Source organism: Lacerta agilis, chromosome 1, assembly GCF_009819535.1.
Source record: "Lacerta agilis isolate rLacAgi1 chromosome 1, rLacAgi1.pri, whole genome shotgun sequence".
Classification (NCBI taxonomy): domain Eukaryota; kingdom Metazoa; phylum Chordata; class Lepidosauria; order Squamata; family Lacertidae; genus Lacerta; species Lacerta agilis.
Genome location: NC_046312.1, coordinates 3,097,402 through 3,112,083, shown reverse-complemented (window position 1 = coordinate 3,112,083; position 14,682 = coordinate 3,097,402). Strand labels below are relative to the sequence as shown.

Below are 14,682 nucleotides of genomic sequence, written 5' to 3'. Positions count from 1 at the left end.
TGATGAAGGGCAGTATATAATCTAAATAATAATAATAATAATTAATAAAAAAAATTATAATGCCAGATGTCTATGGGCTTGGTGGGCCATAGGCTCACTTTCCTGACGTCCATTGCCTGTTCGCCCTCTTCCTACTTTGCTGGCTGGTGTCAAACTGCAGTACTGAAAAGGAGGAAAGGCCAAGGGATCTTGCTTGATTTTCAGGTTGCCGATTCTAAAGGTTGCATTTCAGGGCCTTTGGTTTCCAGAGGGCCATTTATCTGTGGGGTTGGTGCTCCTCGTGCATGCAAGTTTTTCACAGATTCCACGACATGGTTGGCATCAAACTGCCACATACCCCACCCAAGCAGGATTTACTCTTCCCAAGAGAAATGCAGTGAATTATCTGTAAAGCCTGCTGCCAGTAACCAGTTTGCCATTTCTCAGTAAGCTTTGTTATTAATCTGCCACCTGGCCGGAAGCTGCCTTTTGCACCAAATGTGGAGGACTATAAATAGCTTTAAGCAAGCAAAAAAGTGGGAAGGAGAAAATCTTGGAGGGTGGACAGAGGAGTGAGCTACGAGTCCCAACTGAGGCTGCTGCTGGTGTCTTTCGAATATTATCATTAATATTTATTACCTTTCTATCCTGCTCTTCTTTCCCAAAGACTCCCGTGGCGGCAAACGGCAAATCACCAATAACAACAAAAATAATCATGACATTGGTTGTTAATTAGTTGTGTTGATTTATGTTTTATCACAGAGACTGCCGGTAGCTTTAAGGGCCCAAAAGTGGTGGCATGCTTATTTATTTAATAAGGTGAATGAAAAACCTCTGTGCAGTTTACAAAAAAAGTAACAAAATTACCGGTATAAGCAATGGTTTGATTTCCCAAATTTGGGTCTTGCTCTTTTTTTTTTTTACTACAACTCCCATCATCCCTCACTAGCAGGACCAGTAATCAGGGGTTATGGGAATTGTAGTCCAAAAACAGGAGACCCTGGCAAGCCTTTTGAAAGGTGGTTAAAACAGGGGTGGGCTAAAAACAGATTAAAAGCCGCCCCAGCTTCCTTACCAAAAGTGTTTTTAGCAGGCTCCGAAAGGAGCACAGCGAAGCCGCCTCCCCAGGGCCAGATTTAGGTTTGATGAGACCCTCAGCTACTGAAGGTAATGGGGCCCTTAATATGTCCAGCTGTCCTTTGTCAACAACAAATTGTTGCTGCTTTTTGTGTTGAATATATGCTATTTCTTGTGTTGACTATATGTGGTTAAACCACAGAGCCCAAGGCTTGCCGATCAGGTCGGTGGTTCGAATCCCCGCGGTCCCAGCTCCTGCCCACCTAGCAGTTCTAAAGCACGTCAAAAGTGCAAGTAGATAAATAGGTACTGCTCCAGCGGGAAGGTAAACAGTGTTTCCGTGCACTGCTCTGGTTCGCCAGAAGCGGCTTATTCATGCTGGCCACATGACCCGGAAGCTGTCTGCGGACAAACGCCAGCTCCCTCGGCCTATAGAGCGAGATGAGCGCCGCAACTCCAGAGTCGTCTGCGACTGGACTTAACGGTCAGGGGTCTCTTTACCTTTTTATATGCTATATGGTCATTTATGGACCTAATAGGTACCAAGCCATTGGCACATGCAGAATGTAGGCACCCTATATATGTTGTTGTTGTTCAGTCGTTCAGTCGTGTCCGACTCTTCGTGACCCCATGGACCAGAGCACGCCAGGCACGCCTATCCTTCACTGCCTCTCGCAGTTTGGCCAAACTCATGTTATATATATAGAAAGGAGCAAACCAGTGATATTTTAGGGAGCAGGCTAGCAGGCGGGGCCCATGACTTACATCATAGGAGCCTACACAACACACAAACACTGTTGCTGTATGCAGGTTTTATTTTATTTGTTTTTTATCTTATATTTAACGTACATCCAGTTTTTCCCCTTTAATTTTTTTTTGGGGGGGGCCCCAAGAGAGTGGGACCCATAGCTTGTTTAACTTATAGGTAAATCCGGGCGGCACTGCCTCCCTGAGATCAAGAGGCAGGGAGTTCCAAAGTGTACTGCTACGTTTGTCTGCCGATGTAATGTGAATTAATAAGCAGGCGCAGCGGCTCTGCTTCCCCGTGTGTGTCTGTGAGGGGAGAGCGGCCTCCTCCTGCCGCCCTCCGAAGCCGCCTCCCAACGTCCCTCTCGCTCCTCCTCCCTCCCTCCCTCCCTCTTTCCGGCCGGCCGGGCTCCGTCTCCTCTGCCCGCGGCCTCCTCCACCATGTCTTCTTCTTCCCCGGGGCCGGGGTTCGAGCGCGCCCTGGCCCGGCGGGACGGCTCGGCGGGGCTCCGCGTCGGGCAGCGCTCGGCGGGCGGCACGGGCTGCGTGGTGTGGGACGCGGCGCTGGTGCTGGCGCGCTTCCTCGAGAAGGGGGCGGCCGAGGACTCGGAGGCGGCGGGGCCGGCGGGGCTCCCCCTCCGCCGCAAGGCCGCGCTCGAGCTGGGAGCAGGCACCGGCCTCGTGGGCCTCATGGCCGCCAGCCTCGGGTACGTCGCCGCCGCCGCCACGGCCGGGCCTCGCCTCAGCATGTCCGTCTCGCTCAGTGTGAGGCACCCTGGAGCCTTTCAGAATGACAGTAACACGTGGACGGAGGCGCCGGCGCCTTCTTGGGGTTGAGCGTGAGGCCTTCTCATGGGAGGGAGGGAGGGAGGGGCAGGAGGGGGCGTCTCTCCCCCCCCCCCCCACCACCAGAAGCAGCAGCCTTGAGTCCCTGACAGGACATGGAAAAGGAAACACGCTTCACGGGGCTCATGTTTTTGGGGGGGGGGGGCGAGAGCTGGCTCCTGAGGCAGCCGGCCAGCCAATCCGGCTGCCGGGGGGGGGCGTGGTTTGCGTGCTTCCGCAGCCCCCGCTCTGGCACCGGGCAAGAGAGGAGAGCGCTGCGCGCGCAGCCCCCCAGCTCTGGCTGATGGTGTTCGGCGCAGGTGCAGCTCTCTCCCTTTCCCGCTCAGCAAACTCCTTTCCCTTTCCTTCCATTCCTGGCTCCGCGTTTGCAGCTTCCCCTACCCCCGAAAGGCCCGTTTTCTGTACGTGGCCTGGCTGTGGCGTCAGGTGCGCTCTCTCCCTGCCTTTTCTCTTTCTCACCCTGCTGCTTCCATTGGGCACCTCCTGTCCCTGCCGTGTGGTCTTGTTTCCCCTGCTTGGGTGGACGGCGGCTTGAGCTGCCAGGCTGTGAAATGAACAGGGTGCGGGAAGACCGCCTCTGCCCTAGAGGAAAGTTGTAGTGGGGGTTGCACAAAAGGAAGGAGACGAGGGGTCTGTCTCAGACCTGACATGTTCTCCCAATATTGGCCCAGGTCAGTTAATTAAAGCATTCCCCTGCATGAAAACGCAGGTTCCGGTGGTTCTTTAGAGGACTTTCTCAAAAGTAATCAATATTTAAGTTGTTTTTTCCCAGCAGGAGCTTTCGTTGTTGTTCAGTCGTTCAGTCGTGTCCGACTCTTCGTGACCCCATGGACCAGAGCATGCCAGGCACGCCTATCCTCCATTGCCTCCCGCAGTTTGGCCAAACTCATGTTAGTAGCTTCGAGAACACTGTCCAACCATCTCACCCTCTGTCTTCCCCTTCTCCTTGTGCCCTCCATCTTTCCCAACATCAGGGTCTTTTCCAGGGAGTCTTCTCTTCTCATGAGGTGGCCAAAGTCTTGGAGCCTCAACTTCAGGATCTGTCCTTCTAGTGAGCACTCAGGGCTGATTTCTTTAAGGACGGATAGGTTTGATCTTCTTGCAGTCCATGGGACTCTCAAGAGGAGCTTTAGTTTTGCCCTAACGTCCACCCTACTCCTGAAAACATAAGATTCTGAATTAATTCCCATAACCTTGAGTGTGAACATTCAAGCGTGGTTAAATTAAAGCATGATAAAGCTACATCTAGCCCGAGCCGTGAGTAGTAGCAGCTGCTGCCCTGGTTTCTCTCCCTGGAATCGTGTCCTGTGTTTAATGTTACAGGCAACTCTATCCCAGTGAAGGGAAGCCTCCTCCCCTCACTCTTCTTCTTCTTCTCCTCCTCCTCCTCCTCTGGGGATGGGCTCCTCATTCACCACCCCACCCCGCCCCACCCCAACAACAAGGGCCCTAGGGGTTGTAAAGCAAGCCAGACCATTTAGCACCAACCCCATTCATTCCAGCAGCTGGCCATCACCCCGCTCACTCCAACCCCCACGAAAAATATCATTACTACTACTACTGCCCTCCACCCATAGATATCAGGGCGGCTCACTGCGTGAAACTACGGTACTAAGCACATGCTAAAAACTAGAACAAAGGCAAACCAAACCAAGTCAGCAACCCCCTTCTCCCTTATTTGTGAAACAAGCCTGTTAATTGCTTATCCAACTAAAAAAAAATGGCACTGGAGGTTTTTAAGATCAATGCAAGCTAAAAAGCATTGCAGGGGGTTGGGCTAGATGACCTGCAGGGTCCTTTCCAATTCTACATTTTTCTGAAAAAAAAACACACACACAACTATGGTCCCTCTGCAGTCCTCTCCCCAAGCAACTGTGTGTGACACTTGCTCCCCAGAAAGTGTGCCTTGTCTTGCTACCTGTGGTTTTTGGTCTCTCGTCAGCCCCCTCCCCCCAATCTATTCATATTCCTTTCTCCCTAATCTCCAATATTACATTTTCCTCTGGTTGAGACTTAAAACAGAAAGCCCTAATTCCCAAATGTGTTTCTTGCTGCAGTCCTACTGTTTACTCAGAAGTAAGGTCCTATTAGATTCAGCAGGGCTTACTCTCAGGTAAGTGCAGTTAGGGCTGCAGCCTTTGTGACCCAAGGTTTGGGTCCTTTTTTAGGTTTAGGATGTCACTGCTTTATACCCCCCCACCCCCCCACAATGTTTCAAAACGTCAGCTTTGTACTTAAACAGCAGTTGGTGTTTCATTGGTTTCATTCGCTTTTTCTGTGCTGAAATGTCACAACCTGAACGACCATGGCTTGCCCCCCCCCCAGTTTTGATCCTGGGTATGCCCCTGGACCTTAATAATAATAATAATAATAATAATAATAATAATAATAATAAATACAGGAGTCTTTCCCCCAGTGCTACCTGGAGACGCTGATGCCTTCTTGGGATTGACCATGAGAGCTTCTGAATAATAATAATAATAATTGTTGTTGTTGTTGTTGTTCAGTCGTTCAGTCGTGTCCGACTCTTCGTGACCCCATGGACCAGAGCACGCCAGGCACGCCTATCCTTCACTGCCTCTCGCAGTTTGGCCAAACTCATGTTGGTAGCTTCGAGAACACTGTCCAACCATCTCGTCCTCTGCCGTCCCCTTCTCCTTGTGCCCTCCGTCTTTCCTAACATCAGGGTCTTTTCCAGGGAGTCTTCTCTTCTCATGAGGTGGCCAAAGTACTGGAGCCTCAACTTCAGGATCTGTCCTTCCAGTGAGCACTCAGGCCTGATTTCTTTAAGGATGGATAGGTTTGATCTTCTTGCAGTCCATGGGACTCTCAAGAGTCTCCTCCAGCACCATAATTCAAAAGCATCAATTCTTCGGCGATCAGCCTTCTTTATGGTCCAGCTCTCACTTCCGTACATTACTACTGGGAAAACCATAGCTTTAACTATACGGACCTTTGTCGGCAAGGTGATGTCTTTGCTTTTTAAGATGCTGTCTAGGTTTGTCATTGCTTTTCTCCCAAGAAGCAGGCGTCTTCTAATTTCGTGACTGCTGTCACCATCTGCAGTGATCATGGAACCCAAGAAAGTGAAATCTCTCACTGCCTCCATTTCTTCCCCTTCTGTTTGCCAGGAGGTGGTGGATAATAATAATAATAATAATAATAATAATTAATTAATTACAACAGGAGTCTTTCCCCCAGTGCTACCTGGAGACGCTGATGCCTTCTTGGGATTGAGCATGGGACTGTCTTAATAATAATATAGGTGCCCTTCCCACCGAGCTATTTGTTGTTGTTGTTGTTGTTCAGTCGTGTCCGACTCTTCATGACCCCATGGACCAGAGCACGCCAGGCACCCCTACCTTTCACTTCCTCCTGCAGTTTGGCCAAACTCATGCTAGTCACCACCGAGCTATAGCTCTTCCCTTAATATTAACAGTAAGTTTCCAGTCCTCAGGCCCATCTAGTTGGTCCATCTAGTTCAGTATTGCCCACACTGACTGGCAGCAGCGGTCACCTTGGAGCCTTCTTGAGACTGAGCATGAGACCTTCTAAATAATAATAATAATAATAATAATAATAATAATACAGGTGCTCTTGCCACCGAGCTATAGCATTTCCCTTAAAATCATCAGCAAGTTTCTAGTCTTCAAGGTTCTGGAGATACAGGAGCAGAGGAATATGCCGTCAGGTCCATCTAGTTGGGACTGTCAAGTTCAGTATCACCTACACTGACTGGCAGCAGCACCTCCAGGGTTTCAGGCCAAGAGACTTTCCCTGCAGCCCGATCTTGCAGCACTGAGCTGTGTTCCTTTTCTGCCTGCCCTGCTGCTCTTCTGAAAGGCTCTGCGGAGAGAAAGTGGGAGAGGCCAGGGCACCCATCGCAGATCTGTTCCTCCTGTCATCACTGGGATCCATGCCCTTCTCACACACCCACGAAAGCTCATACCAAGAACAAACTTAGTTGGTCTCTGAGGTGCTACTGGAAAGAATATTTTATTTTATTTTGTTTTAACTAGTAGCCAGCACTCCCATCTTGTGGTCCTGCACCTAGAGCTAAAGGGATTGAGTCTAGGCTCCCCCCCCCAAAAAAACCCACAATTGCACTGCTAATCACACATATTTAAAGTTTACTACTAGAGATTGAAATAGTGTTCCAACATGCTGAAGGGTTTTGCAGCATGGTAGGGTGGAGGAGACTCTTGAGAGTCCCATGGACTGCAAGAAGATCAAACCTATCCATTCTCAAAGAAATCAGCCCTGAGTGCTCACTGGAAGGACAGATCCTGAAGTTGAGGCTCCAGTACTTTGGCCACCTCATGAGAAGAGAAGACTCCCTGGAAAAGACCCTGATGTTGGGAAAGATGGAGGGCGCAAGGAGAAGGGGACGACAGAGGATGAGATGGTTGGACAGTGTTCTTGAAGCGACTGGCATGAGTGGCCAAACTGCAGGAGGCAGTGGAGGATAGGCGTGCCTGGCGTGCTCTGGTCCATGGGGTCACGAAGAGTCGGACACGACTGAACGACTGAACAACAACAAAAGGGTGGGCCTCATTGTATTAATCATTTTCATTTATATCCCTTTTATGCTGGATTTCTTTAACCTGGTTATTTTGGTGTGTGCCCTAATTTTGCATGCCTGATTCATTTCCCACCAGAACTGGATCTGTGTTGGTTCATGTATGGAGTTTTAAGCATAGTTGCTTTGGCAAGAACTTAGTTGCAAACAGGGCTTTTCCTACACTGAGTGAGGGATGCTTTAAAACTTGTGCATTGTGTGGTTTCTTGAATTGTGTGTGTATGAGACGGGCAGGTAATATAGCCCCCCTCCCACCTCTTTTGTAGTGCAAACGTTACAGTTACTGATCTCGATGAAGTTCAGGATTTGCTGAAAATGAACATTGAGAATAATCGGCATCTTATCACGGGTTCCATTCAAGCCAAGGTACTGAAATGGTTCGTATGAACTTCTTGTTCTGTAATTTAAAATTTCCTCAAGAAACTGCTAACCAATTTTAGGAAATGGAAGTCAACTTTAACCAGAGAGTGACTCTTAGGTAGGGCTGTGATCTGTAGCGTGAAGTCGCAGATAATCATGTGAACATGAGCTTGCTTTCAACTTCCTCCAGCTGTTCCATACTTTGCTTTGAACTGACTTAGCATTTTATGTATATTTGAAGCTTAGAAGGTTTTGCATAGGGGCGGCTAAACGTAGAACTAAGTTGGTAGGCCAGCAGAGGTAGATCTGCCAGGCCCTGCATCATTCTGCCCCCTGCTGCCCGCCATATACTTTGGACTAAAACTCCCATCAGCCCCAGCCAGCATGTGGTCCAAAGTTTTAGTCTTAGTTAATAGAATTGTAGCATTAGAAGGGACCGCGAAGGTCATCTGGTCCAACCCCTCCTCAGTGTCACCAGGTTGGTGAAGGTTGGCCTGGCCTGTGCTCTTGGGTTTGCCCAGAAGACTGCCACACACATACCTGCATAACTTTAGTTACAGGTAGGTAGGCGTGTTGGTCTGCCATAGTCAAAGCAAAATAAAAAATAAAAAAATCATTCCAGTAGCACCTTAGAGACCAACTAAGTTTGTTCTTCATCATGCGAAAGGCTGGACTGGATGAATCCCGAGCCGGAATTAAGATTGCCGGAAAAAATATCAACAATCTCAGATATGCTGATGATACTACCTTGATGGCAGAAAGTGAGGAAGAATTAAAGAACCTTTTACTGAGAGTGAAAGAAGAGAGCGCAAAATATGGTCTGAAGCTCAACATAAAAAAGAACTAAGATCATGGCCACTGGTCCCATCACCTCCTGGCAAATAGAAGGGGAAGAAATGGAGGCAGTGAGAGATTTCACTTTCTTGGGTTCCATGATCACTGCAGATGGTGACAGCAGTCACGAAATTAGAAGACGCCTGCTTCTTGGGAGAAAAGCAATGACAAACCTAGACAGCATCTTAAAAAGCAAAGACATCACCTTGCCGACAAAGGTCCGTATAGTTAAAGCTATGGTTTTCCCAGTAGTAATGTACGGAAGTGAGAGCTGGACCATAAAGAAGGCTGATCGCCGAAGAATTGATGCTTTTGAATTATGGTGCTGGAGGAGACTCTTGAGAGTCCCATGGACTGCAAGAAGATCAAACCTATCCATCCTCAAAGAAATCAGCCCTGAGTGCTCAGTGGAAGGACAGATCCTGAACTTGAGGCTTCAGTACTTTGGCCACCTCATGAGAAGAGAAGACTCCCTAGAAAAGACCCTGATGTTGGGAAAGATGGAGGGCACAAGGAGAAGGGGACGACAGAGGATGAGATGGTTGGACAGTGTTCTCGAAGCTACTAACATGAGTTTGGCCAAACTGCGAGAGGCAATGAAGGATAGGCGTGCCTGGCGTGCTCTGGTCCATGGGGTCACGAAGAGTCGGACACGACTGAACAACAACAAGTTTGTTCTTTGTGCATGCACACGAAAGCTCATACCAAGAACAAACTTAGTTGGTCTCTAAGGTGCTACTGGAAGGATTTTTTTATTTTTTTATTTTGTTCTGCATAACTTTAGATAGACTTCTACTTTTTTACGCATTTAATTATAAAGCTGCTTTGGGAGCCGCTGTTGACTGAACACCAGGGCACAAATAAAACCAAATGTTCTTCTCTGTATTGCATCTACCTCTGCTTCTTGTTTAGGGGTGAAGAAGTAACAGACTTCCTTCCGGCACCTGATTATATCCTGATGGCAGACTGCATCTACTACGAAGAGGTAAATCACATTTTTTCTTGTAGATTAGCCTCTTGGCTGCAAGTGTGAAATGAAGTTAAGTGGCAAGTGCTTTCTGTTTTACGGACAGTCACTGGAGCCGTTGCTCAAGACTCTGAAGGACCTGGCTGGCCCTGAGACTACCATCCTTTGCTGCTATGAAGAAAGGACTATGGGGAAGAACCCAGAGGTGGAGAAAAAATTCTTTGAGGTGAGTCATCTGCCAATGGAGAATATCTTGGAAGGGCCCTTGTTCCTGTGGAGAAAAGCCAGGAAGTATCCCAAGGTGCTTTCTAGAACGGAATATAAAAATCAAACAGAAACCTGCCGGTGTCATAGAATCATAGAATTATAATGTTGGAAGGGACCTCAAGGGTCTTCTAGACTAACCCAAAGTTTAAATGCTTTTAAAAAAAAAACGTGCTGTGACACACATTGAATGCTTTCTGGCCATCTCACCTCCAAAAGGATATTGTAGATTTGGAAAAAATTCAGGAAAGGGCAACCGAAACAGCCAAGGAGATGAAGAAGAGAAGAAGAGTTTGGATTTGATATCCCCCTTTTCACTACCCGAAGGAGTCTCCAAGCGGCTAACATTCTCCTTTCGCTTCCTCCCCCACAACAAACACTCTGAGAGGTGAGTGGGGCTGAGAGACTTCAGAGAAGTGGGACTAGCCCAAGGTCACCCAGCAGCTGCATGTGGAGGAGCGGAGACGCGAACCTGGTTCACCAGATTATGAGTCTACCGCTCTTAACCACTACACCACACTGGCTCTCATATAAGGAGATGGAGAAACTCACAACATTTGAGACTCTTTAGTTTAGAGAACGTGATAGACTTCTATCATGGAGCGTCTCCACCCCCCATCACTCATCCCAGACACTGAGGTCCAGCTCTGAGGGCCTTTGGCAGTTCCCTCACTGCGAGAAGCAAAGTTACAGGGAACCAGGTAGAGGGCCTTCTCAGTAGTGGCACCTGCCCGTGGAACACCCTCCCATCAGATGTCAAAGAAATAGACAACTATTTGACTTTCAGAAGACATCTGTTGAGGGAAGTTTTAAAGGTTTGATTGTGCTTAATGTTTTTAATTGAAGCCGCCCAGGATGGCAAGGCCAACCCAATCAGATGCGTTGTATATAACTTAATAAATTATTATTGTATGAAATTACACATGGTCTGGAGAATGTGGTACGAATAGGTTTTTCTGTGTCTTAGTACTAGAATCGGGCGGTCATCCAGTGAAAGTGAATGGTGGGAGAGTCAGTATCGCCCACTTTCACAAACACAGCACATACAGGTGAAACTCGAAAATTAGAATATCGTGGAAAAGTCCATTTATGTAAGCAATTGTTTTCATTAGCTACTGGAGTTTAATGTATGAGATAGACTCATGACATGCAAAGCGAGATGTGTCAAGCCTTTGCTTGTTATAATTGTGATGATTATGGCGATCAGCTGATGAAAACCCCAAAGTTGAGATTGTTAATTTGGGGTTCTCATCAGCTGTATGCCATAATCATCACAATTATAATGAATAAAGGCTTGGCATATCTCGCTTTGCATGTCATGAGTCTATCTCATATATTAGTTTCACCTTTTAAGTTGAATTACTGAAAGAAATGAACCTATCCATGATATTCTAATTTTTTGAGTTTCACCTGTAGTTAAACTACAAAATGAGTGAATGCTGGATATTGTGATGGCACTGAATTAGATTGCTTTAGAAGTGGATTAGGCATGAAGGAGAAAGGTAGCAGTGGCTGAAAACTTCCCCCAGAATCAGAGGCAGCGTGCTGGGGAACAACCGTGGCTGAGGGCTGTGGGGCTCATACCCTGTTTGTGGGCTTCCCATAGGCACCTGATTTGCCCCTGAGAGAAGCAGGATGCGGGGCCAGGTGTGCCTTTCATGCAGCAGCTGGGCTCTCCTTCGGTTCCCAGGAGTCTGAGTGGAGGATTTCTGTGCTGTGCTTCTGAGGTTATGGTTACATAAGTGGTGCAATTTCTCTTGGAGGCTCAGATCTGAATGAGGCCAAGGACATTTAGCCGCACTCTTTTATTCTTGTGCAATTTTAAATCGCAGCTTCTTCAGAGGGACTTTGATCTGGAGAAGGTTCCCTTGGAGAAGCACGATGAGGAGTATCGGAGCGAGGACATCCATATATTCATCATCAGAAAGAAGAAAACGGTAGGTGGTCACTGGAAAGGCACCAGAGATGGACTAGCTTATGCTCCAGAAAACCTTCCATTTTTTGGAGGCCATAGCAATATAAGGTTGCTGTTCTTGTGGTTGAATGATTGACTCCTGCCTGGATGGTGGTTTTGAGTGGAAGCCCACCCAAATCTCATTTCTGTGTTTCCTCCCTCCTCCTCCTCCCTGCAGCCCTGTAAAGGATAATCATTGGCTCAGCACGGGTGGAATTCTGTCTCCCTCCAAATCAGAGGTTCCCAGACTTATTTGGCCTACTGCCCCCTTTTCAGAAAAAAAAAATAGTGCCCCCCCTGCCATTGGCCAAATAGGCAGGCAAGCTGTGATTGGTTGAGAAGCCGAAAAGGGTTCCCCCAAGCCCGGGAAAACACCTCGGCTCCAGCACAGCCACCAGATCCAGGGGGGCAAGCCGGCATTATTGCTGTCCCACAGTGGTGCACAACTTGGCGGTAATCGTCATTACACAACAGATGAAACACGTACTAATGGTTTTTCAAAATTCTCTTCTTTCTTTATGCTTCCACTGCCCTCTTATTTTTATTCAGTGCCCCCCAATTGCACCCAAAGCTACTCCCACCCTCCTGGATCGTTCCTGCACCCGCCCCCCCCCCCCGGGGTGGGCATTATCGCCCACTTTGACAAACACTGCTTCAAATCATAGCATGCAAGATGGGAATCAGGCTTAGGAGACTGCAAACACCCTTCCTCGCCTCTCTTCCTACTCAGATGCAAACCCCCGTTCCCATTTGTGCCCTTATCATAACCATGGTTATACTAACCAAAATTATTTTATAACTATGCTTTGTTACCTCCCTTCCAACCATGGTTTCAAGCTACAGTTTCTGAGGGAGCCCTGGTTAGTGCTGGTGCGGATGCAGTGTTATAAACTGAGATACGAAAGCTAGGAGCTAAATGCCACCTTAAACCTAGGTTACGGGTGCCGCAGCGGAATGTCTAGGTGTGCTTTTTTAATTTTTTAATAACAAGAATACAAAGCTGAAAATGAATGCACTGCAGCTAAAATCTTACGTTCCTTTTTCACGTGGTCTAGTCCTTCCCATTTGTTGTTGTTCAGTCATTCAGTCGCGTCCGACTCTTCGTGACCCCATGGACCAGAGCACGCCAGGCACGCCTATCCTTCACTGCCTCTCACAGTTTGGCCAAACTCATGCCAGTCGCTTCGAGAACACTGTCCAACCATCTCATCCTCTGTCGTCCCCTTCTCCTTGTGCCCTCCATCTTTCCCAACATCAGGGTCTTTTCCAGAGAGTCTTCTCTTCTCATGAGGTGGCCAAAGTACTGGAGCCTCAACTTCAGGATCTGTCCTTCCAGTGAGCACTCAGGGCTGATTTCTTTAACAATGGATAGGTTTGATCTTCTTGCAGTCCATGGGACTCTCAAGAGTCTCCTCCAGCACCATAATTCAAAAGCATCAATTCTTCGGCGATTCAGCCTTCTTTATGGTCCAGCTCTCACTTCCGTACATTACTACTAGGAAAACCATAGCTTAACTATACGGACCTTTGTCGGCAAGGTGATGTCTTTGCTTTTTAAGATGCTGTCTAGGTTTGTCATTGCTTTCCTCCTTCCCATGCCCACCCCCTAATAGTCTTATGAGTGTCCCTTCTTCAGTCTTCAGAGAGTTTCGAACGCTGTGTGGATGTAACAAAGATAGCTTAAGCCCAGGAGAGCCTGTGTGGTGCTTCCAGGTGCTGTTAGACCATGGCTCCTCTCAGCCTCCGCTCCTCTCAGCATCCACATCTTCTTGGATGATGACACTTTCATAGGCCAACAGCAACTGGAAGATACCACATGAGCTACCCCTGGCTTATGCTGACAAGCAGGGATTTGTGTTAGAGAGAGAGGCTGGGCCTAAACTATCTTTATAAACCAGAGTTTGTAGGGAGAGCCAATGAGAAGAAACTAGCAAAACAGTTTCCGCCAAGGTAGTTAGTGGTTTCTTGATGTTTTTCAGACTTTTCCATCATGACGGCTTCTTCAATGACGCTCTGGGAACTGGGAAGGATAGAGCCAAGAGCTCTTCACAGAGACTTTGCAGAGCATCTCTTTGGCAAAAGTGGATCATCGAGCCATCTCCTCCTAAGATGAGACACGCAGTCTGCTTTCTTGAAAGAGCTGCAGACTCAAGGCTCTGGCTTACCTTTCGACAAGGGCGCTGGCTGCAGAAGAAGAAGAAAAAAGAAGGCTTATGACGCCAGTGAACACAAATGGGTAACTCTGAGTCACACGGGTGGCTAAGTGTTTTGTACACATTTTCCAGCTACTTCTGAGTAACAATCTGCCTTGCTAGTTACAGTTTCCGAGAAATTTTGTTATGTAAGTAGGGTGATTTATTAAACTCTTGTTCCTAATGCATTCTCGAAAAGTCATGTCTCCCCGACCACACCTTGTCCAAGTTCCTTGATCCCACAATACGATTTGGGATGTTCCTGCTGACACAGATGGAAAACATATGGGGGGGGGAACAGACACAGAGACCCTACACCTGTATGAAGCTTTCAGAACAAGGAAAGAAAAAGGAGAACACAGCTCATCCAGTGAGATTTCCCCCAAGTCGGGGATAAGGAGCTTGTGGCCTCAGATGCAGAGTGACTCCGACTCCCATTCGCCCCAGCCAACCTGGCCAATGGTCAGAGACAATGGAAATGAAGTCTTTTGGGGGGCCACAGGGGCCCTGAGATAATCTGTTGAGTTCCCAGCAAGGGTATGATCTGAGCTGGAGACCTACAAGAAAGAAGATTCCACCTAAACATTAGGAAGAACTTCCTGACAGTAAGAGCTGTCGGACAGTGGAATTTGCTGCCAAGGAGTGTGGTGGAGTCTCCTTCTTTGGAGGTCTTTAAGCGGAGGCTTGACAGCCATCTGTCAGGAATGCTTTGATGGTGTTTCCTGCTTGGCAGGGGGTTGGACTGGATGGCCCTTGGGGTCTCTTCCAACTCTAGGATTCTATGATTCTAACTCGTGAGCTGCTGCCTTCTCCCTCTGCAGCTCTGTCGCCCCAGTATGCAGCCCTTCGTAGGAGAACTCCTAAGCTCAGCCAGGCTCAAAGA

The 14,682-nt window shown here is 48.0% G+C and overlaps 1 protein-coding gene across 1 annotated transcript; it reads left to right on the top strand.

Annotated features, from left to right (window-relative positions):
* The first annotated feature begins 2,427 nt into the window (after window positions 1-2,427).
* Window positions 2,428-13,997, top strand: VCPKMT (valosin containing protein lysine methyltransferase). Its single transcript, XM_033159922.1, has 6 exons — window positions 2,428-2,510; window positions 7,495-7,605; window positions 9,335-9,407; window positions 9,496-9,615; window positions 11,486-11,590; window positions 13,587-13,997. Exons 1-6 carry the CDS (start codon window positions 2,494-2,496, stop codon window positions 13,599-13,601), a joined length of 441 nt encoding a protein of 146 aa, XP_033015813.1. The 5' UTR covers window positions 2,428-2,493; the 3' UTR covers window positions 13,602-13,997.
* Window positions 13,998-14,682: the final 685 nt, after the last annotated feature.